General features: G+C 45.8%; 1 protein-coding gene across 3 annotated transcripts in view; it reads right to left on the bottom strand.

The window, feature by feature from the left end:
* Positions 1-7,993: 7,993 nt before the first annotated feature.
* KAT6A (lysine acetyltransferase 6A) overlaps positions 7,994-21,113 on the bottom strand; it is a 49,396-nt gene continuing 36,276 nt past the window's right edge. For 2 of the 3 annotated variants that reach the window (XM_059730625.1, XM_059730626.1), the window contains exons 15-18: positions 20,500-20,710; positions 18,449-19,141; positions 17,704-18,010; positions 7,994-13,223 (exon numbers count right to left, since the gene is read on the bottom strand). In XM_059730625.1, coding sequence (XP_059586608.1) covers positions 10,642-13,223; positions 17,704-18,010; positions 18,449-19,141; positions 20,500-20,710 — 3,793 coding nt within the window. In that variant the 3' untranslated portion in view covers positions 7,994-10,641. The remainder of the gene's footprint in view (positions 13,224-17,703; positions 18,011-18,448; positions 19,142-20,499; positions 20,711-21,113) is intronic. The other variant, XM_059730627.1, reaches the window with a different exon arrangement.

The raw sequence follows: 21,113 nt of genomic DNA, 5'->3' as shown, positions 1-21,113 counted from the left end.
TGGTGAGCCCCAGGCCTCACCGCCTGGCACACTCCCAGCCTGGTGGCACAGGTGCACTCGAGGTGCTCCTAGCACATGCAGAAGATGGCTGTGTGAATGCGGGGAAGAGGGTCATGTCTAAGCGTGGACAGAAATAGACTGGTGGAGACTCAGCAGTAGCCAAGGTACAAAGTGCTGATGTCAGAACCATGAAACTCCAGATTTTTCTCTGTAGTGCTTGTCCTCGGCTCTTCCTTAACTGGCAAACAACCAGGGAGTGATGGATGACGCGGCGGCAGCAGGCTGTGCGCGCACGGCCTCTCCCGGGGCTGGCTCGTTATGCACACTCATCACATCGCCGCAGCTGCAGAGCCGGCTCCTGGTGCTGGGACGTGCTCCCAGAACCACTACAAGGAAAAGGCCCAAAGCCTCTCCTGGCTGTGACGGGGAGGCAGGCATGGCCCCCCGGCTCAGGGCAGGAGTCAAGGCAAGCATGCCTCTGCGGACACCTCTGCAGCCACAACAACGGGGCGAAGGCAAAGCTGGTCTCTGGGGAAGGATGCTGCTCCCACTCACCGGCACTTGGTCAAGACCAGAAATTCCCTGGAAAGCTTTGGATTTTGCATCTCCCTTTTGAGGGCCGTTGGCTCCTGCACTTCATCCCAGGGGCCCGGCCCCATTGTGCCCCTGTTCTGCATGAGACAGCCTGCACCACTCACAACACTGCTGGCAGGAGCCTGAGTGACCTGGCATGACCTGAGGAGCCAAGCGTCCAGGCTCCTTCTGTGCAGCTCAGCTTGGGCAAACCTGCCACCCTCCGCCAATGCTTCTCTCTCCCCCTTCGCCCCAGCCTCTGGCTCACAGTCCTCCCTCTCCCAACCCCTCATCCTGCCTGCTTACCTGAGTCCGTCCTGCCCTTAAAGGCCCTGCTTCCCAGTGAGGCAAGGCGCCAGTTCCCTTCTCCCTGCACAGCCCACCCTTAGCTGCTCCAGCTCCGTTCTTGCTCGCGGAGTCCCACAACTCTGGGCTCTCCTGATCCTTGCCCCATGAATTCTGCTAGGGTGGGGATGCCTTGTTCACCTCCTCAGGACAAGCAGACAGCAGCATGTAATGAGTTTGATAGGCAGCCTGTTTAAAACACAGAAGGAAATACTTATTTCAAACTCAGCCTACCCATAGAACTTGCTACCAGCAGGTACCAGATGCTCGTAGGGCTCAAGGAAGGTTGTACATTTAGAGGGAGGATGAGAACCCTTGGGAGGACATGCACAAATGCTGCTGTCATGATGCACATCTCTTACCTTACGGATGGGTGATCGCATGACCACAGACTGCAGCTCCTTCCAGCACCGCTGAGGCTGCCCACTGCAGAGACTGGACAAGCTACTGGTGACTGAGATGGCAGTTCCTATACACATGTACAGCACTGCTCCAGGGTATTTTATGCATCTTCAAGGGCCTCTTCACGTTTCTCTTGCCATGCTCAGCTCCCAGCTGCACTTCCAAAAAACCCCAAAATACTGATGACAATAGAGAATGGGAAAGAACCACTCCCCTAGCCCCATCATGCTCCTTGACTTGTGCAGAAACCACGAGATCAAGCTCTTGGCTCTTCATTGGCCCCAGTGGCATCCCTCTTTGCCTCAGGTTCCCATTCCAGAAATGGGAACATCACAATCCTGCCTCAAGCTGAGGCAGCAGGGAGGGGACACCTCAGTGCCTTTAGCAAATGTTTGCAAAGTGCTTTGTGCTTCCTCCTTGGAGAAGGGCTAGCAAAGGGGAAAGCCCTGCATTACTGCTGTTCTTGGAGCCCTTGGGGCTGGCAAGATCACTAAAAAGCTCTCACACATCAGTCTGAAGCCAGAGACGGAGGAGCCCTGGTTGCTGGGTGACAGAGCTAGCGATCCTTACCAGACCCAAGGCTTCCCCATTTCAAGAGCCTGAGTCCCGATGCCAACAAGCCAGGCACGGCAGAGAGAAGTGTCTCCAGATGAGAGCCATGTGTAAACATCATTGCCATTACGTGGGGTGGTTCCCAGCAAAGGTCTGTGCTACCTCCAGCCAGCGCATGCAGGGGTGTGCACACTAAATCTGACAGCAGCTTGCGTAGAAATATTCCCCCAGTAAGCGCTGCCCAGAAAGCCAAGCTCGACCCGATGAATGACTAATGTGGTCCTGGCACTACTGTCTGGCTTCTCTAATTGTTTTTCTATGAAATATCCCATTCATTTCCCTTCTGAGCCAGCTTTATTTATTACCACTTTTCAGCCCTGGATCACTCATGTGGACAAGAAGCAGGCGTTTTGGTCCTGGCTGGCAATGTCCTTGCAGTTCCTGTTATTGCAAATCTTGCCCACCAATGCTTGCAATCAAGCGCAGGGGATTTTTGTTTTCTAATAACCCTTATGTAGAGGCAATGCCTGTGAGAACCATGGACCATGTCTACCCACCCCTATAATTACTGCATCTGCTAATGTTGTGATGGCAAACAGTTTTCCAGGAAATAAAGTTCTTACTACTATGCTTTCCAGCACTTAATGAATGAACTAAGTAACTACCATGTTCCGCACAATGCTGCATTAAACGCTTGGTATTTCAATGCCCACATGCTGCTGTCAGATACAGACAGTCCATGTAGAAGGCTCACATCCTGGCAGTACTGCACAGACAATTTTCAGTCCCCTTGGCAGATGCTTCACACAGTTCTCCAACCACAGAGGGGCAAGGAAGTCACCTAAAAAACCAAACACCACAAAGCACCTGGTCCATGTGCTCAAGAATCAGTGCCTTTCTGGACGTACCCCTGCTCACAGGGCTGATTGTCACTGGACCTTTGGGCACCAACAAGATGTCAACCATAAGCTGTCAATACTCCCTGTCTGTCCCCAGACGTGCTGACGAGGCTCCAGCGGAGCCACAGCTGGACTGGCCTCGAGCAAGGCCTCAGAACAGGCCCAGGAGGCAGGACATCTAAAGACAAATGACACTTGTCTTCCAGCCCCATTTCTCATCCCAAGCCTCACTATGCCTCACCTCATCCTACTGGACACAGTGCTTGGCTCACAGTCAGGGCTGGGCGAAAAACACCCAAGCAGTAGAGGGATTACACAAGGAGTGGCTGTGGGGCCAGTGGTTTATCGCTGGCACTTCCATTTGCCTCTGGACTTGGTGTCCAGAGCTCCTTGCCCTGCTGTCACCCCTACCCCAGAGCAGAAATTAGGTACAGCCTAAGTCAGTTCTCACAGAAGTCTTAGGAAAACCAGGCTCCTGCAGCCTTCCTGTGATATCTTGTTGGCTCAGGCTGCGCACCAGAAGCTTATCAAGAGGTGACACGGGCATGACTTCAGAGAACTGTTTTGCTCTGGGAATCCGCCCTTGCAGTGGCCCCATCTCTGGGAACTGCCTGACCAGCCACAGGTTCAGTCCACCCCACCCCTGGAACTGGGGATGGAGTCAACAGATCAAGCGCCGTGACCAGTCCTGGCCGCACACTTGGTTCTTCCAGTTCTGTCGGGGAACAGCATGCTCACCAATCGCTCTTCTGGCTCACCAGTGGCTGGGGTTGGAGCCTCTGGCTTGGCACCGTGATATGACGCACCGTGCTCTCAGCTCTGCTCATCCCAATCCCATCATCACACCCCAGCCCCTTCCTGCACTCCCCAATGGGGCAGGCTTCTCATTTCAGATAGGAAGCTCTGCATCCTGTGAACTGGAGAATTTCTTCTGGGCTCCAGCACCTGGTCTGGCAGCAGGGGGCTTGGAGGAGCTACTGTTTGCGAGGGGCAGCTCTCTCCTTGCCAGTCCTTGCTATGCCATCTGTTGACAAGGACTAGCGAGGGGAAGGGTGGGAGAATATGGAGCTGGGCTTGCCAGTAACCGTCAGTCACTCCCTACCCTGCCCTTCAAGGAAGCTGCACCCGGAGCATATGGACCAGTGAGAAATGGCATAGAGCAGGAACTTCTGGCGGACCTGGACTGGACCATTCAGCTGCTTGCTTCCAAGGTAGTTAAGAGGAGCAGCACAGAGGGGGCTGGAGGAAAAACCGAGGCAAACCTCCTGCTTTTTGCCGCACAAGTGCACAAAATAGTTTAGGTGCACATGTCCTCAGGACAAAGGGCTGCTTAGGAATAGTCCTGCTCACCCTCAAAATAAAACTTTACCACTGTTCCCCTCCAAAACAAAATTTCTGTTTTTTTTGCATTGTAATAGCATCAAGGGACTTTATTAGAAACTAGGATCCCATGGCCATGGGCACAAGGTGAGCAATCAACAAGAAAACAGCCACATCCCTATGCAGCTTGCAGTCCAACAGACACCAGGTAGATGTAGACAGAGGAACTCTTTAAAAAAAAAAGCCCAAAATGAGGCCTTTTTTTTGCTTCTCCTTGAAAAAAAAACCTGCTGGAGAAAGGAAGAGGCAGCAGAAATCCAGTGCTGTGTCTGCAAGAGGCTGTGCAAAGGTTGGATTTGTAACTGTGATGGACCCCACAACTTGGGGGAGCTGGATAGGCAGTGAAATGGCCAAGTCCTGCATCAGAGACAAAAGGATTTTTATCTTCTCAGCTGTTTCAGACTGTTATTTTTAGCTTAAATTATCTTGCTGGGCATGCTGTGAAAATAAAAAATGCTGCAGGACACACCTTAGTCACCAAAGGCTTTGTCGGACTCCATCTATCTGTAATTGCCAGTTGCGATGATGGCAGGACCTCAGCAGAGAACTCTTTCCCAAAGTTGGGAACCTAATTAGGATGGTTTAATTCTTTGAGTCTTCCTGTAATTATTTTACTGATGAGACTTGAGAGCTGTCAGCCCCCTTTAAGATCATTCTTCCCTTTGATTAGCCTCTTTCAAAGCCACACTACTTATCCCTTGGGTTGAAGTTTGTACACTGCAGTGCGTTGACCCTGCCTCCCGTCTCCTTACCGAGAGCTGGAAATGGTGGGTTTGCTTCACCTATCAAAGCAATTCAGAGCAAATCTACCAACCTCACACAGGGTCTCTGACCATCCCCACAGCATACATTTTCAATTTGGCAATCCAAAAGGTCTGCACAGCCAGCTGATCACTCCAGTGGAGCTCTACACTAACACGCTTTGCACCGTATTAGTATCCGATTTCAGCTCCATGTCCCATGCGCAATTCTGTTTTTGCTCCCTAACGGATTTGATAAATCAGTTGCATTTCAAGGCCTTTTAAGGAATGGTTGCTTCGGGGAAACGTCCAGCCCTCACTCCCAGTTTTCCTGGCTCCCAGGGCCCCTGAATGCACTTAATATCAAGTTAACAAAGAGTCCACTTAGATTAGAGTCCATCATAACAATATTTAGAACTACTTACAGACAGAAGACACCGCAACCTATTAGAGCAAATGCTACTTTTTAAACATTTCCTAAATTGCAGTTACTGCTTATCAAATCATTCATTTTGGAAACATTTTCATAATCCCATTTTAAAGCTATCCACACACACAAAGCTGAGTGCGCCCAAAATTGCTGCCCTCTATTATGTCAAATCTAGACATGTGCTTTTCTCTTTTGGAATCGACTCAACTACCTTAAGACGGGGAGATGCTCAAGAAGCTTCATTTAAATTTACCTTTACCACTGATCCTGCTTACCCCTTTGTAGTGTCTAATTAAATATTGCAGGGTCTCATGAGACATAGAGCTCTAAGTACCAATGTGTGTTGCAATACCTGGGTGCAAGGAAAACACAAGGAAAGGATGTGGGACTGCTTTCTTCATTCGGTTTATGTTACAAACCCGTTACTTCAATATAACTGCATGCGTGATTTGCAATAAGTGACGCATTTACAAAAGAGACATTTACCTGGGCCGTTTTAATTTCGAACACCTACTAGAGCAAATGAACCATGTTCTGGCTTAATTGCTCATCATATTTAATTCATTAAATGAAAGCCACGGTGGTCACTGGAGGACAGACAGTGTCTTCAACTGATAATCTACTTTATTTTTAGATTTTACATTGAACCCTGAAAGTGAGTATTTTTTTAAACTGGCAGCAAATAAAAATGCTCTCAGGTACAGTCCTTTGTAAACTGCCATTCAACCCAAGCACATTTTAATGGTCAAATTATAAACTCTGTGAATTCACAGGCTACGTAGCATACAGAGGGAAAAGCCATAATTACTTAAATACAGTTAAACCCAGATATTCTTAAAAAGCAGAGCATATTGTACCCAACTCAAAAGGGGAGAAAACAATTTGTTATAGCACTTGACACTGGCTGGGGACAAAGTCTGAAATGTTTCCTTTAAGGCCTATTTTTTTAGAACAATACCTATGACTACAAATAAAATTTTAGAATGGAATGGCTCTTTCAACCTTAAAAATCTAGCAATGCTACTGGGATGGGCATACATGGACAGACAGACAGACAGAAACACACACAATCCTGACAGACCTTACCTGTAACATTGCTAGAGTATCTTGCACAAGCGATTACTGAAAGCTGCAGCGAGAACCCTTGTCTCAAACCTTACTGTATGGTTGAATAACCTAAAACTGCTCGAAGAAAACGAACAAATCATCCTGGAGTGTTCTCTTAGATTAGTTTCCAACTGTATCTTTATTAACTCATCTCTTTAGGTCTGAAAAATATAACTGCCTGAAAGACAACAACTGTATTGAGTTTAAAGAGTAATGATCTGACCTCAGGGGGGAGTACAATGGCCTAATCTTACACAAGTCAGCACGTATGTGTTCCTGTGCAGACACTGGAGAGTATACTTGAACATCTGTTTGAATAAAAACAAAAATATAGATATTTTACTCACCCTCGGGGCCCTCTTTATTCATTTTCCACAAATGCTTACACATGAGATTTGTTTTTGTGGAAGATAAACACCTGTGAAAACGTCTATGGAAAGGTTTCCAGTAGAAATCTTTGGGTATCTATCTTACAATCCCAGATCTTCCTATGCAGTCGGAATCCAGAATCATGCTATAGACCACCAGGCATACACTGCTCGCAGCAAGTAGCAAATTGTCCATTAACAACTTGCCAGCAGAAATATCTTCACACTGAATGTCCCCACTCCGAATCAATTAATAAAAGTCTGCTTGTGAATAGTTAGGCAAAAACACTAATAATCAGTTAAATTATTTGCTACGTTTACCTGGATGAAATTTTCAATCTAATCTCAAAAGGTCACTGTAACTTGGCTTCCATCTAGTGTCTTAACAGCTCCATAGGACTGCAGAGTGCTCAGAGTGCTCCTTTCTATCTGGTAGCCAAACCTATTAATAGAGATAGTCATTTGTTTAAAGATCAATAGTTTTGGACTAATCTTTTTCTGCCTTGATGAACTTTTGTGGTCAGTGTACACTGCAGTGGTTTGCTGGCCAAAATCTCTAGTTTCCATATCCACTTTTTGTCAGCGTAAATCAAAGACAAATTAATGTGTGAATAATCCAATGTCTTGCCTAGACAACATCAATGTTACAACCGTTTTCATATATTAGGCATAAGTAATTTATAGGATTAAGACATGATTCCCAATGTGGGCTTTCTGTCAATAGAGGGAACAAAAAATATTTACACACACACACACACACACATAATTGTGTGTGCGCGCGCACGCGTGTGTATAAATAAAGGTCAGATAAATATGTATGTGTGTGTGTGTGTATACATACATACACATATACACACACATACATATGTATATAATTATTATTATATAATTATATTATATATTATAGCAGGTTGGCCACAGCTGTTTTCAAACTTGACTTACTTGTGAGCACTTTGTAGTAGAGACTCTGAGAGCAGGCACGATTTCCTTAAGCAGCCCACATGCTACAGAAAAAGCTAAAGCTATGGGCAGAGATTCTGCACCTAGTTTCCAGGACAGCGTTTCCCTAAGATACTGCACCTCTTCTGGATCAGCAGGCTTCACGAGGGAATCGCACTTGCTGGTCCCCGAGAGCAGTGACAGGATTCAGTTTTCAACGCCGAGGAGGAAGTAAAAATTCCACATGCACGACAGACATCCAAAATGGCTCAACATAATTTATTTTTTATGTTAAAATGTACAGAGTTCTTTTGAAAGTACTTGCTAGAAAGGGAAAAAAAAGTGATATTACATACAAGGAGAGGAAGGGAGACCAACCGGCCAGGAGCGCATGACATGGAGAGTTACAAAGGCATCTAGGCACCCCTTCCCCTTAGCTTACAAGTCACCATGAACAAAGTACAAAGAGGTTACAAAACAGGAAAAGCAAATATAAACAGACAGGAATAGACTTAGCTTCATTTGTACATGCGGCTTTTAGAGGCATCTGGAGCTCTATTCACACACTCTAGAGATCTCTTTAAAGAGAATTTTTATCTTTCTTAAAATAGTTTTTAATATTCTACAACAAAGATAAAAAATTTTAAAGATGGAATGAAATGAAAAAGCTCTTATTTTAAAAGGCATCAAAGTCACTAACAGTGAGTTTTTTTTTTTAATTTCTTTTAGAAGATTACCCAAGTTATCTTGCTAAAAATACATTTTTTTTTTTAAACAGAAGTGAAAAAATGGTAGGTACCAATATTACTGCGTTGGATAATTTCTTTTTATAATATAGAAAAGAACATTTTTTTTTTCTACAATAGTTCTACAGTCACAAAGGCTTGTGGAAAAGGGAGCTGCCCGATTGATTTAAAAAAAAAAAAAGAAAAACCATACAAAAACCAAACCAAACATAACAGCAAACAAACTAAATTCACGGCCCTCATTTCAACAGCTTCTCCTCCTGTCTGGAACTCGACCTGTCCCGTCCCCCCCACCCACCCGCCTGTAACCAGGAAGCAATGACACAGCTGAAGATCTAGGAAGGAGAGGGCAGCACTGTGTGCTTTCTACATGGATGATCTGGAACTGGAATAGTATATACAGAGAAATGGGGTCCTACACAGCCTCACACATGCTCAAAACTAAGAGAAACAAGAAGTGGAAGTCCTTAGAATTCTGCCGTATACATCAGCAGTTACTGGAGGAAGGTCCATTTTAGTGCATCTGAAGAAACCCCAACTGTCATCTGGACTTTGACATTTTTTACAACTAATTAGTCCTATTTTTGCATCTGTATCCCTACAGAATATACAGCTAGAGAGAGCTTCCCAAGAAAGGGCCAATGATGCTTTCCCTTTCTTTTTTTGCCTTCGATGACAAGCCAAAAGGTGCAGCGTCCCTTACACTGTCCCAGAGCGGTGTAGCAGGAAGAGAATGGAGCATGGGATGCGGACCAAGACGCTGCAAAATCCCACCGTCTTGGTCCCACCATGGTGCGATTGCCTTGCTCTCGCTTCCTCCCTTAATGGAGGGGGCCTGAATTGCCCTTCATTTCCCACACGCTGCCTTACAGGGAATGAGCTTCCTGGGAAATTCTCCAAGGATGGTGTGAAAGCAGGGACATGCCTATTTTAACACCATGACTCCCCTGGACGAAGAGCACATCTAGCATTTCCACCCCGCGCCACACGTGCCAGAAACGGAACAGTGGGCAAGGACACCATAGGTTTCTTGTCAAGACGCTTAAAACATGCACTTCATCTTCCAAGATTACATAAGCAAAGGAACTTGGAGGCAGATCCCTGGAAACGGCTGCCCTTGAGCCCAGCCAGACTCAACAGCTCAGAACCAAGACCCTCAGCATTTCAAAGTACATACTAAAGCAGAGATTGGGATCTCAGCGTTACGGCTGATTTGCAGGTTGTCAACACACAAGCCTGTAGCCATTCTCCTCCTGTTTCTGATGCACAGTACCTGGCCTCTCATCTTTTTAGCGACTGCCTTAGGGTGCACTCAGCTCTCCTGTGATATGCTTATGCTACTTCAGACCAACAACGTGGGCGTGCGTCTGTGGGTTCTGGATGGGCACATATTAAAGTTACATCGTACTTTCAGAATGAAACATATTCTTTTTTTTTTCAATTAACTCACCTACAAAGATATCCATGTGGAAAGAATTTATTGTTTACATATATGGTTTATATATTCCAAATTGTACGGAGGGGTGAGGGAGCCAGGGAGGTTAAAGCTGAGAAATGTTCCTGCCTCACTGAGATTAAAAGCTTCTGCTGTCCTCCACGTCCCCTTCCGAGTCTCCCGTAAGTGCCTCCCGCTGGACTGAAGTAGGGGATGCTAGGTGGGGAGCGGAGGGAAGGGTTTGAAGACCCATTGAGGTGTCAGACATTTTACAGGACTGCAGCACGGGGAGCTGTGCGCAGTGGGGTGTGGGGCAGGGAGAGGAACATAGGTTCGAGAGTACAATTTAAAAAGACGATTTCACTGTTACACATGTTCTGTCCGTGTGGTCAGCAAAGTAAGGCTCTTTTTAAAAAATTATGAATAGATTTTTGTGCACGTTTCCCCCCCCTAAAACCAGTTTTAAATGATTTCAGCTGTAAAATGTTTCAGGATTGTGAAGGAAACAAAAACCCAAAACAAAACAAAACGGAAAAAAATAAACAACAAACGAACAAAAAGAATAAAAGACCAGGCTTTCTAAAAAATAAAATAAACCAAAGAAAAACCCTCTAAATCTACAGCAATATTTTAACTGGAAAAAGGTCCATTTTCTCTGGTTCGTCAGTATAAAAGGTTCCTTTATTTATATATATTTAAGTTTTTAGGTTGCAAGTTCATCTCGCTCATCTTCTCATGTACGGTCCATTGAGTGACTGCTTGGGAACCCCAGCAGCATTCATGTAGCTGTGATGGGAGGGGCCAGTGTACATCATGTTTCCATGAGGGTTTGGCTGCATAGGCTGCTGGGTATAGGCCTGGCTCCCCATCATCCCCATCTGCATCTGCATAGGATACTGTGCTGTCTGGTTCATGTAGGCAGGGTTACTATGGTAACTGCTGTTCATCATGGGTTGTGTCATTCGGTAGCTGTTCATGGCATTCAGGTTCATATTCATGGAGTTGACATTGTACGGGGTGGTTGGCATCAAGTTAACCCCCATGTTCATACCCCGCTGAACAGCCAGCGCCCGGGGCCCAGCCTGCATGGCGACTGCTGGCGGGCTGCGCCCGTACAGCTGCTGCTGGTGTGCAGTTGCAGAGGGCAGTGGTGCTGATTTGGAGCGAATGGAAATGTGCCCCTTGACTGGCATCTGCCCCTGCAACCTCTGTGTGTGAGGGATACCAATGTTGGTAGCAGACATATTACACTGGAGCAAGGGTGACGTGAGGTTCATGGTGGGGGATGCCAGGTTTGGTGGGGGGGTCATGGTGGCTTGTGCTTGCGGCGTCCCAGCTAATGGGTGAGATGGAGCTAGCTGGGCCAATCCTGTGTTGGACAAAGAAACACTGGTTGCATAGGAAGTCACAGCAGGAGAATGGCTATAAGGCATGGCATGAGGGTCCATAATGGTATTTGTTAGCTGCTGCAACTTGGCTAAACTGAACGTGGCTGATGGCTGCGAGTAGCTCCCGGCCCCAAAATCCCCCGGAATCCTCTCGTAGATACTGATGTTGCCGGTGCTTCCCGACTCTGGGATTTCCATGATCATCGGTGCTGGGGTGAAGCTGTTATTCATGCTACACTGAGACAGTGGAGGCTGCTGCTGGGGGGGAGGCGGGGGCTGAGGCTGTTGTGACTGAGGCTGCTGCTGCGGCTGCTGGGTTGCTGGTTGCTGATTGCTCGGAGGCCTTTCCACCACGCAGCTCTGAGGCGACTTGATGTTGCAGTTGGCTGCAGGCTGGACAGTACTCTGCTGCATCATGCTGCAACTGTTGCCAATGTTTGCCATCTGCTGAGTGACAACACAACTGTTCTGAGTGAGGCTGCTGGAGGAAGAGAGTCCCCCATACGAGCAGCTGCTCTGGGAAGAGTTGTTTCCACAAATGCTACCTCCCATGGTGGAGTCGTAACTGCTGGGGTTCTCGTAGTTCTCCGTGGTGCTCTCAATGCTGCCAAGGTCACTGAAGCCACTATCCACCACCTGCTGGGAGTGGTCCGATACAGAAGGCACATCCATCATGGGGCTGGTCTCCATGTTCTGCATAGAGGGTGCGGACAGGGATCCTTGTTCAGGGCTTATCTGGGTGTAACCACTCTCCAGGGCAGGCACGTTGGGGCTGCTGACAGAGCGCACAGACTGGCTCGGGTGGGACTGGACAGAAGATATCGGACTGTTGTGCTCCGAGGCATGACAATCCTCCACCATGGAGATCTGAGGGTCCTCGTCTGCCTGGGTGTAGCTCTGCAGGGTCTGACAAGCAGCTAGCGTTTCCTCGCAGTCCTGGTAGGCCACGTCATGCTCGTTGCTTTCTTCCTGCGTCAGGGACTGGACTGCTTGGACCGTTTCTAGGTCTAGCTCACTGTGAGGAATCTCTTCCTCTTCTTTTAGTTCAATTAACCCTTCTTTATTGTTTTGCTCTTCTTCGTGATCGTCCTCAGAGCCAGGGACATGCTCTGAGCCTCCTGAGGTCTCATGAGAAACCTGCTCTTCCTCAGAATCTGCCTCGGCCTCATTTTTGCCCTTTGCATCTTCCCTACCGCTCTGTAGGCTTGCTTCTAAAAAAGACTCCTGAACGTCAGGCTCCTCTTTCACCCCTTCCCCGACAGGCTGTTCCTCCAATTCTTTCTTCTTCGCAGACTCCAGGTGAGCATCATCTTCATCATCAGCATCATGGTCTTCATTTTGATTTATCACCTCCGCAACGTCATCTTCTTCCTCGTGATCGTGCTCAGGCTCTTCTGCTTCTTGCTGCTCCTCCTCTGATTGCCTTTGCTCTTCTGATACCCGTGGCTTTTCCTCTACTTCTTCCTCTATCTCAGGCTCTTTGACTTCTGGTGCTGGACTGCTGCTGTCCACAGGAGAAACTGCTCTCACTTCACTGCTTGTTGTATCTTCCTCCTCTCCCTCTCCCACCTCTTCTGCTTCCATGTGCACGTCCTCCTCCTTCCTCTCCTCAGCCAGGGGCAGCTCTTCTTTTTGTTCAACAGGCTCTTCCTTCTCCTGCATCTTGGGTTTGCGCCCTGGCTTTGAATCAGTTACCACTGCATCTACTCCTTCATCCTCAGCAGAGGCTGGCACCTTCTCCTGGTTCAGTTTAAGCCCTGGTTTCCGACCAGGTCTTTTCTTCCAGTGGACTGGCTTGCGGCTTTTGCCTTTTGGCCATCCCTTCTTCTTTTTCATGGGGGTAGAAGTATCTGGCTCAAGGGGAGAATCTGTTGCTTCACATTTTCTCAGCAGAGAGACTGGCTTCAAGGTAGGGGTGCCTGAAAACAAAACAAAAAACACTGCTCAGCTATTTCCAGTTACTTTCACCTTTTTTTCCCTTGCCCCTAACTTCAAGGAAGTGCCTCTGCAGAGTCCCAGACTACCCACCCCATTTATTAATCTGTCTCTACAAACATTTTAAGAGAAGAGCAAACTCTTCACCTTCCCCTTGTGCAAAATGTGCACATTAACAGCATGTGACATGAATCACATTTGCCAAGAACATCACTGTTTTCCAGGTCCCTCTATTCAAAGTTTCAGCTCCAAAAAAATCATATGACTGATGATGCTGGAAGAACTAGAACCACAAGTAATACCACACGTTTGAGCAGAAAAAAGTTCCACTTAGGTCAGTGTCTTCGGCACCTACAAAGATAGGATGCAGGTAGGTTTATACTTATTTCTGAATCTTGCAGGTCTGCTGAAGAAAGAAATTTTTCTCCTTCCAGTCACTGCTGAAATTTAGTAACATCAAACAATTATCAAGATACTTTAATGGGGCAGTTGGTAAATGCTCGACATCTGAGTAAATATTAAAAGGAAGCCAAATCTGCCCCCTCATCTGGATTTTTTGATGGGTCACTTCTCACATTTCAGCTCTCTTCCAAATTCCTTAACAGCTTCCTAGATTATAAAGCCTAAAAGGACCCCTGTGAGAATCGATTCTGACCTCTTTAACAGCCACAGAACTTCTTTGAATTAACTCCTGCTTGAACAAGAGGACAGCAATTAGAAAAACCTCTAAGCATCCCTCAAAAATTCCCAATAATGGAATCCACCACAAGCCCTGGTCAATTGTTTCAGTGGTCAATTTCCCTCATTATTTTTTCCTTTTCAGGGTAATTGTTTCCACCGTGTACGAAGGCCCAACAGTCCTTATTCCTAGATGTCTTGCTTCAACACTCGGCTGTATGTGTAACATGCAAATTGTTCGCTGCACCCCGTTTACCCAGGAGTCCAGCTTATTTTGTATAACTGACCTGTCCCATTCATTATGTATCACTTACCCACAATTTCTGGGTCCCCTGCAAACCTTATCAATAATGATCTCCTAGGCCGTGGATAAAAATGTGAAAGGGCAATGGCTCAGGACCAATCCCTTGGGGACTGCTCCAGAAAACAAAACTGGCTACAGGAGGCTTTCCTGTTTACAATTACGTGCTGACAGTTATGAGCTAGCCAGGTTCATTCTGCATCATCCTACTTGCTTAATCAAGATGTTGTCTAGTAATAAATTAAATCCTTAAAAGGATGTGTGTGTACTACTGGAGCATCATTACTTTTATCAACCCAGCTTGTAGTCTCATCAAAACAGAAAGACAGCCAGATGTCTGACAAGATCTGTTTTCCACAAACCCGTGTTTTGTTTTGTAGCAAACGCCGATTTTAATTCTTTATTCATTAAATCCCCTATTGCCCGTTTCATTATTCAATCAGGATCCATTTCAGGCTGACAGACCTATAATTACAAGGTTCATGCCATTGACCCTTTTGAAATACTGACATAACATTAGCTTCCTCCCAGCCCTTTGGAATCTCTCCAGTGTTCCAAGACTTATTAAAAGTCAACATTATGGTCCAGAGAGCTCTTTGTCCAGTTCTTTCGAAACTCTTGGATGCTAGTTATCCAGACCTGCTAATGGAAAAAAGTAAAAGTTTAGCAGTTACTGTTTAATATCCTCCTTAGTTGCTGCTGGAGCGGAAAGTATTTCATCATTGTCCCTGGACATAGGTACTTCATTTGATTTCCCCGCACACAGAACAGGAATGTTTATATTTCTGCATTTCCTACAGTTGTTTTTATCCTACAAGTTCCCTGTCATGCTATGCAATATGCCACCCAATTCTTACCAGCTGTTCTTACACTAGCCACCCAGTTACAAAGGCAATTGTGTCATCCATTTGACTGAGCAGGGCTGGAGGATGTGGTCTCAGTAGCTCACAAACGTTTCTCATGGGCATGGTCATAGGGAACTTGGCAGAAACCCTGGCCTGTTATGGACCTAACACTTCAAGACAGTGACGGTGATCGACATCCCGAGGAGTTGGCCCAGGCCCTTTAGGCTCTAGTCCTATTGGCAGTAAGACATTCAAACTTTATAGGCCAAACTACGACATTTCTACTAAAGCACTAGTCCCACCTTCACATGTAGATGAGAAAACTGGAAATTCACTAAGAAGTACAAATGGATGCGCAAAAGTCTGTCTACAGGGACATTTAGGACTGACCTTAAGGTCACCCTCAGCCAGGCTGACTCACATAACTCTTTATCTATACTCTACCTAGCTATTGACCCTGGTTAACCAAAACCCACCCAACCTGTACTGAGACCAAATTTCAGAAAAAAATGTGATGTTTTTGAGAAGTTATAAATATTTGCCACATTTTTTTTTTCTCAGCTTGAAGGCAAAATCTGGAGAATTTGAACTAAGGCTTGAAAAATCCACAAGTCAGGTCTCAGCAGGAAGCTTTTTTTGGCAAGTGATAAATCCCAGCAAAATGTAGGGCTTTTTGAGAAATGCCCATAGCCAAGCAATTGTGAAGAAAACCTTCCAGATGTGAACTGACTGTGAATGAATATGGCACTATTTTCCTGAATATGAAGCTTGACGCTGCCTGTGCCTTTGCGGCTGCTCGGGGGTTTCCAAAACTGTGGCAGATTAAAAGCTAATCGGAGTCTGCTGAAGCTTAGAGTGGTGAAGCTGACAGATCAGGGTAACTTCAGTGAGTAGCTGCTACTCAGGAAATCTACCCGCAACCACAAAAAAAAGCTAGTCACTGGGAACGTAAGACAGAACATTTGGGCGGGGGGAGGGCAAAGAGGAGAAGAGAAGCAGAAACAGCCTTCTTGCAGAAATCTGCAAGCTGAGAATCCCATGATACTGAATTATTTCACCAAAAGGGCCAGTAATGAATTTGTAGGTGATGACCTCTGAACGGTTATGATGCACTAACATATTTTTTTTCTTAAAACCCATAGCTCTTTTACATTATATATGCAACGGTACACCCATCAAAAGGTGTGAGAAGGAAACTATGTCTCTGTAATTCCAGGTGCAAAACCACCTGAAGAATGCGCTCAATTGTGGGGCACAATTACCTAAGAGATAAGGAATAAAGCGAGAGTGAGCGCATGTGCGCCGGGGTCAGGAAGAACTGAATTAGGAACGATTAAGAGAACGAAATATGGGTAGATCAGATAAGGCAACAACTACAAAGACAAGAATGATTCAATCTGGTAAACGGGCATAATTTAGAAAAACAATATGAAAAAAATGTAGATTAAATATCAGGAAACACCTCACAGCAAGAAAAGCATTATGTACATAGTCATGGAAGTGTTATTGCTTTAGATGGACTGACACCTGTAGCAGAAGGCAGAGATGGGGGAAGAACTCTATTGTTTGGGATGCTCTCTGCTAATGCATGTCACAAGCCCTACTGGGTGTACAACTTGGTTGAGCTTTTCCCCCCACCCCCCTTAACTATTGCATGTCCTGGTTCCTCAGTTAGACAACGCATGACCTTACTGTTGCATTAGCATTTTTTTTGAGTGTTTGAACTTAAATGAGGATTAGTGCCACAGGGATTCAATAAGGACTGGTGCTATATAAATAGCAAAGATAGCTATCATCGTATCACTGCTCCTTCAGCATTTAAGTACTGTTAGAGGGAACTCTCCTCTGCTAATCAGAGGCCAGTTGAGTGGTATGAATAATTTAGGTAGTTCCGATAAGAATTATTCAAGGTGGAATGAGAACATCATACATCTGTTTCTGCTGCTCCTTTATTTTTATTTGGCTGTTTGCCGCATCCAATGCAGGCAATCAAAGAGCTCCCATGAGGAATGTGATATACTGGGCAGTAACAGAACCTCCAGCCACTGCAAGACAGGTGAATGTAGTGAAACGCTTCAATGAGAAATATTCATTGTGTAGTTTAACAGCACACTAAGAGCCCTAGTTCTGATCTGGTGTCTTTTTGCTGCCTGTATTAAAGGCCTAGGATCAGAGAACTCTGGAGAGGGAGGACAGAGAACGAGCGAGTACCTGCATTAGAACAAAGGATCACAAAACAGATTCTTACCTAGTCCTCCTCTTTCATTTTGCCACTGCCCATGGAGGCTGCTCAAAACTGTGTCTGTGGTTTGCTTTCCTTTCATTTTTTCTAAGTGACCCCTCTGTGTAACCAGGCACAGAAATCTACTTCACTAAGGAAGTGAAGAACTAAAATCTGAAGGTGCCATACTATCTTTTCACATGCTAATAGGATGTTTAAATATAAAAATAATGTTTTCCATACATGTGCTGCACATTTGAGGATGGCATAACCAAGAATGTGTGTCCTACCCTGTAGTTTAGCTGGAAATTATATGGCAAAGTAGACAATCAGTTCCCTCACGAGGGATACAGTCTATCAATTACTGATATCTTCATCTAACTCCAGGTGCAAATTCACAACATGTTTACGAAACATACCGTTAGTGTCATCAGAATCCTCTTCATCTTTGGACTTCCTCTTCGAGGAGGGTCGGCGCCTGAGGGTATCTGGTGGGGGTAAGTGACGAAAATACCCCCTCGGGAATAGTTCGCTTTCATCCTCTTCCTCTTCCTCCTCTTCCTCAATCTCAAAGGTAGGCTCTAATCGGGGCATTGGCCTCTCGGAGTCCGAGTCCTCAAAAGGCTCATCCAACACCTCTGTGGTCTCGGAGATCGTTTCAGTGACAACACTGCTGTTGTGGTGCTTGCGCTTACGTACTCGCCTCTTGCGATGGAGAATTGGTTTCTGAAAAAAAGTATTTGCGTAAAAGCAATAAAATTAAGCAACGAACAACGGAAAAACAGGTACCAGAATTTTACAGTATGGATGGGACCAGAAGCCTCCCCCTCTGACATATAGACTCTGGTCTAAATTATACGAGTGTAAACACAGAGTAAAGGCACTGGCTTCCATGAAGTTTTCTAGCTTTCCATCAGTGTAAAAGAGCAGAGTCTGTTTATAAGAGTTGATGGCCTGCAAGTACTCAGTGAACTACCATGTAAGTGTTTGAAGACCAAAGGCCTGCAGCTACTAATGACATTTCAGCATAGCTCCACTAACAAGGTCTAATGAGTGCTATTACTATGAAAAGAATTGGCAAGAAGATGGCACCAGCCCAGGGAGAGCAAATGCAGCCCGCAGCCAGGACCAGAGGGATCTAAAGACCCTAAAGGTAGCACGCACCTTTCGTTTTAATGTTGGCTTGGTAAGAACAGGCGGAGAGTTGGACCGAGGACTCACAGGATCATCCTCCTCCTCTTCGCTACTCTCACTAAAGCACCTCAGAAGAGTCCTATCACCATCGCTGTAGCGGCGGGGCAATCTGTCACACTCCTCCACAAATCGGCACTTCAGTGGCTCAGTGTTCTTCTTTAACTGTCTTCTCAACATCTCCATGCCTTCGCTGTATCGCCGCCCAGGCACCAAGGACTTGTCACTTTTCCCATACTGTCCCTGCGGGGCTGCAGCCTTATCCTCATCTTCCCCATAACGACCCCGGAGGGCTGGGGATTTCTCCTCACATTCGCCGCATCGTCCCTGTGAAGCTGCCGACTTCTCCTCGCATTCGCTGCAACGGCCTCGTGAGGCAGCTGACTTCTCCTCGCATTCGCTGCACCGCCCACTAGGAGCTGCAGACAGCTCCTCTAGGAACAGTTTCTGTTCCTTATCGCAAAAAGTTTCCTGAAGCTTTTTGCCTTTCCGGCTCCATCGGCCCCTTCGTGATGGCTGGCTGTTTGCAGGAAGACTATCCAAGGGAAGAACTTGCTTGTTTGGCCGCACTGAACTGGCTGGAGCAACAATGTCTGGCTTTTTTTCATTCTCTGGAGGAGAATAAGGTTCTTGCTCTTTCTTCTCCCAGGAGACAGGTTTCACCATCTATGTTTGAATAAAAACATACAATTCAGATTTTCTATTTAAAACCTATCCCGAATTCTACTCCATAAAAGCTGTTGACCAAGGCAAAGGGCCCAGTTAGGAACTAAGTGACTGAGGAAAGGTGACAGAAGCTTCTGCAAACTGGAGAAAGGCAGACGGGGGGAATGCCACAGAGCTGCAAAAGGACTCCCAACTCCCCACAGGTTGAAAAAGTATCCCCACCTGGTCCCTGACAATCAAGCTCAGCTAATAGCAGCCAAGAACATACTGATACCTATTAGAACAAGGAGAAAACTATGTTATGCCTGACCCCTGTACCTGTTTGTGCTCACAGGGAACTGACAGCTTTTTTGCAGCTATTGCATGTGGCTTTAAAGAAGCAGAAATAATTTTTTGTCGCTGTGCAATATCCAGGGAATTTAGCTTGTAATGCAAGAGTGATGCACAGTCCTTCTGTCAGCCAGAGCAAAGCATTTCATATAGGTCACCTGTTTGGTCAATGACAGATGCAAATGTGGCTTGTTTAAAGATACAGCTTGTCCTGCGGCTTTCAGCTGTTCCGCAGACAGGTCCACTGGGACAGAAACGTGGTGGTTCTGGTGATCCTCAAGGTTGATGTTTGCACACTGTAACGTTTGCTTTAAGTGTGAATGTGAACAGGTGATTCTCAGCCAGGGTGCCATGAGATCCTTTCAAAACTTGTTGTGGGGTGCCACACAATATTAGCACTATTAAGTGTGCAAATGCCTATGCACAATTCAGAAGATGAACCTAGAGGTTTCAAACAGGAACTCAGTGTTCAAAACCCACTCTGACCTACTGTGGTCCAAGTTCTTTCCATTCAAAAAAAATCGCTCTATTTCCATAGTAAAAAACTAGTCAAAACTAAGAGCTGGCATTTTTTCTAAGGGGTGCTTTGAGTCTAAAATGGTTGAGAACCACTGCCCTACTGTTTTTATTTTTCCTTAAAAAAATATCAAGTTTCCATTTTTAAGAATTCCTTTCTGCGCACAACCTTGGGCCAAGGAAATGCAAAATGGACTGAAACATTTCCTTTGATTTTAAAAGAACAATGCTGTTCAGTGATGGGCAGGAATCTCTTCAGAGTGCGCTATCAAATGGTGCAAGGTTAGGGGTCTACTTCTCTCCAAACTCTGTGCCATGTGGCTCCCACTCGTCTGGTTTCTGACCTGGAACTGGGCAGGTAAATAATTTAATCCATGCCACCTTCTACAATTCAGGACGATGCTAAAACCTCCCACTCACACATTTGGATTGGAAACAAAACACTGTGACTGTTTTGAGGAGAATTAAATGGCATACTATGGCTTACATAAAAGCAATAGATTCACTCTTACACTGGCCTCTAGATCTCTTTCCTTCTGCTGCTGCTGCTCTTCATTTTCTCCTTCCTCAGTCTCTTCCTCTTCATCCTCAGAGACAACAGAGTTGGAGACAATGACAGGTGTCCAGCGCAAACATTCTGGATCTACATCTATAGATCGGACATGAGTCTTGAGCTTTGCCATATGTTCCTGGATAAGTTTCTCCCGACGAACAATCACAAATCTGGGAAGAGAGAAGACTCTTCAGACCACAAACAGTGAGGTGCACACTGCAGACAGAGACATGAGAAATTAATGCAAAGCAAGGTCTGACAGAAGGATCCATACACCCTTGATCAATGCCACTGTGTTTAGCTTCAGAAAGCAACGGCAATGAAAGGTACAGATTGTCAAGAAGACGTTCTACTATCTGTGACATCCTAAAACTGGCAGGAAGAATATCTCCAGCCTTCAGAGACAAAGTGCTGTGGTCTTTCCCTTCCTGGGCAAAGATATAAGTGACACAGCTGCTATACACTAGTCTGGAAGGTCAGGATTAGGGCAGTGTTTGCTGTTAGAAGAGGGTGCTAAGAAAAGAATGCAGGACTGGGGGTATAATGGGTAAAGATGCATCTTAGAAAAACAGG

Source organism: Alligator mississippiensis, chromosome 7 (genome assembly GCF_030867095.1).
Source record: "Alligator mississippiensis isolate rAllMis1 chromosome 7, rAllMis1, whole genome shotgun sequence".
NCBI lineage: Eukaryota > Metazoa > Chordata > Crocodylia > Alligatoridae > Alligator > Alligator mississippiensis.
This window is presented reverse-complemented; position numbering and strand designations above follow the sequence as displayed.